Source organism: Papilio xuthus, unplaced genomic scaffold (assembly GCF_000836235.2).
Source record: "Papilio xuthus unplaced genomic scaffold, Pxut_1.1 DF827024.1, whole genome shotgun sequence".
NCBI classification, from domain to species: domain Eukaryota; kingdom Metazoa; phylum Arthropoda; class Insecta; order Lepidoptera; family Papilionidae; genus Papilio; species Papilio xuthus.
The window spans coordinates 1-1,532 of record NW_013531625.1 but is presented as its reverse complement, the minus strand read 5'-3'; the positions used below and the strand labels follow the sequence as shown (position 1 = coordinate 1,532).

The 1,532-nt window shown below is 38.6% G+C and overlaps 1 protein-coding gene across 1 annotated transcript; it reads right to left on the bottom strand.

Annotated features, from left to right (window-relative positions):
- Positions 1-665: 665 nt before the first annotated feature.
- Positions 666-1,525, bottom strand: LOC106119744 (methionine--tRNA ligase, mitochondrial-like). Its single transcript, XM_013314879.1, has 2 exons — positions 1,428-1,525; positions 666-1,072 (listed from the first exon to the last, which is right to left on the bottom strand). Exons 1-2 carry the CDS (start codon positions 1,450-1,452, stop codon positions 687-689), a joined length of 411 nt encoding a protein of 136 aa, XP_013170333.1. The 5' UTR covers positions 1,453-1,525; the 3' UTR covers positions 666-686.
- Between the last annotated feature and the right edge of the window lie 7 nt (positions 1,526-1,532).

The following is a 1,532-nucleotide window of genomic DNA, read 5'->3' as shown; positions in this document are numbered from 1 at the left end:
GACCGTTTAATGCAAGGCCTGGTGATGATGATGTTGCTGGTATCGAGCGTCCGATTTATGCTGGTCGCGACGATTCCTTTTGATGCTTCCGGCGATGAAGGTCCAAATTTATGTTTGGATTTAAAAATAAAACTTCTTCTTATTTCTTACTTGCGTGTAATTAACAATTTCTTTTAACAACGTTAAGTGCTAACAACATCGGTTAAGTAATTAAAAAACAGTAGTCGCGCCCCGTAGTGGTGTCAAATGAAAAACGTCATCGCGCGCCGGCCAATAGGGTTTCCGAATAATGTTAATGAAGTTATATGCAAGTGATGCGTAGACAGGGATCAACGGATTTTGATGAAATTTGGCACAAATGTAGGACATAATCTAAAAGAACACATAGGCTACTTAAGTTTTTTCCGCGTGGACGGAGTCGCGGGCGACAGCTAGTGAGACAAATCTTACTAATATTACAAATGTGAAGGTTTAGATTGATAGATGGATGTTTGTTAGAAAACAACTCCAGAACAATTCAACGAGCCTTAATGAAATGTTGCATAAATGTAGAACATAGTTAAGAAAAACACACAGGCTACAAATTAAGTTTTTTTTTTAATTTTGTGCGGACGGAATCGCAGGTAACAGCTAGTCAAAAATAAGCCATAAATAAAAATTCGATACAAAATAAAATCTTTTATTAATTAGGCACTTATTTTCTTCGCTTTCTTATCTGTATAAATTCTTTGGAACAACACGAACTTTCCCGGCTGTATATTTGCATGAACAGCGCCATCTATCCACGAGGGAGTTTCACAGTGTTGCCAGCTTCTACAATCTTTTGGTACTTGTAATTTATCCAACAACTGTGTTGCCAGATCCGGTATCAAAGGTTGTAATATTATAGAACATATTCTTAATGTTTCCGTTATTATATAGAGAACTGCATCCAATTGTTCTTGAGAATTTTTTTTCTTTAATTCCCAAGGTTTTTGTGTTTCAAAGTATAAATTAGCTAAATGTAAAACATGGATAACTGAGTCCGCTGCTTTGTAGAATTGATAATTGCTGTAGTAACCATGACATAGTTCTGGAATATAAAATTATTTTGATTTTTAAGTAAAAGAGTATGATAACAGGAAGTGTTTCATTTAATTACAGTAGTTCAGAGAGCGTCAGTGGCTCAGGGGTCAAGCACTTGACTTGTCTGCAGGTCCTGGGTTCGAATCCCGCCATGTACCTATGTGTTTTTCTATTTCCGATTTACATATGTACATTTATCAGACGTTCTTACGGTGAAGGAAAACATCGTGATGCTGCACATATCTGAGAAGAAATTCAAAGATATGTGTGAAGTCAACCCGCACTTGGCCGGCATTGATTATGATCTAGTCAACTAAAGGCTCCGAGCAGGTCAGTGGGGACGTATAGTAAGCTGATGATACCTGGCAGTCTCTCCACCGCGTCCATGAGTTTCCCTGTCGTATCCTCTCCCCTGCAGGCGGTGAGGGTGTGAGCAGAGACGGTGTTGTGTGTGTGCAGTGTGTGCA

Bases quoted from the DNA above. Each gene is read 5' to 3' on its own strand.
- LOC106119744 (XM_013314879.1), bottom strand. From the start codon at position 1,452: ATGGACGCGGTGGAGAGACTGCCAG. The intron at 1,073-1,427 runs GTATCATCAGCT...TTTATATTCCAG, and splicing joins CGCGGTGGAGAGACTGCCAG to AACTATGTCATGGTTACTAC.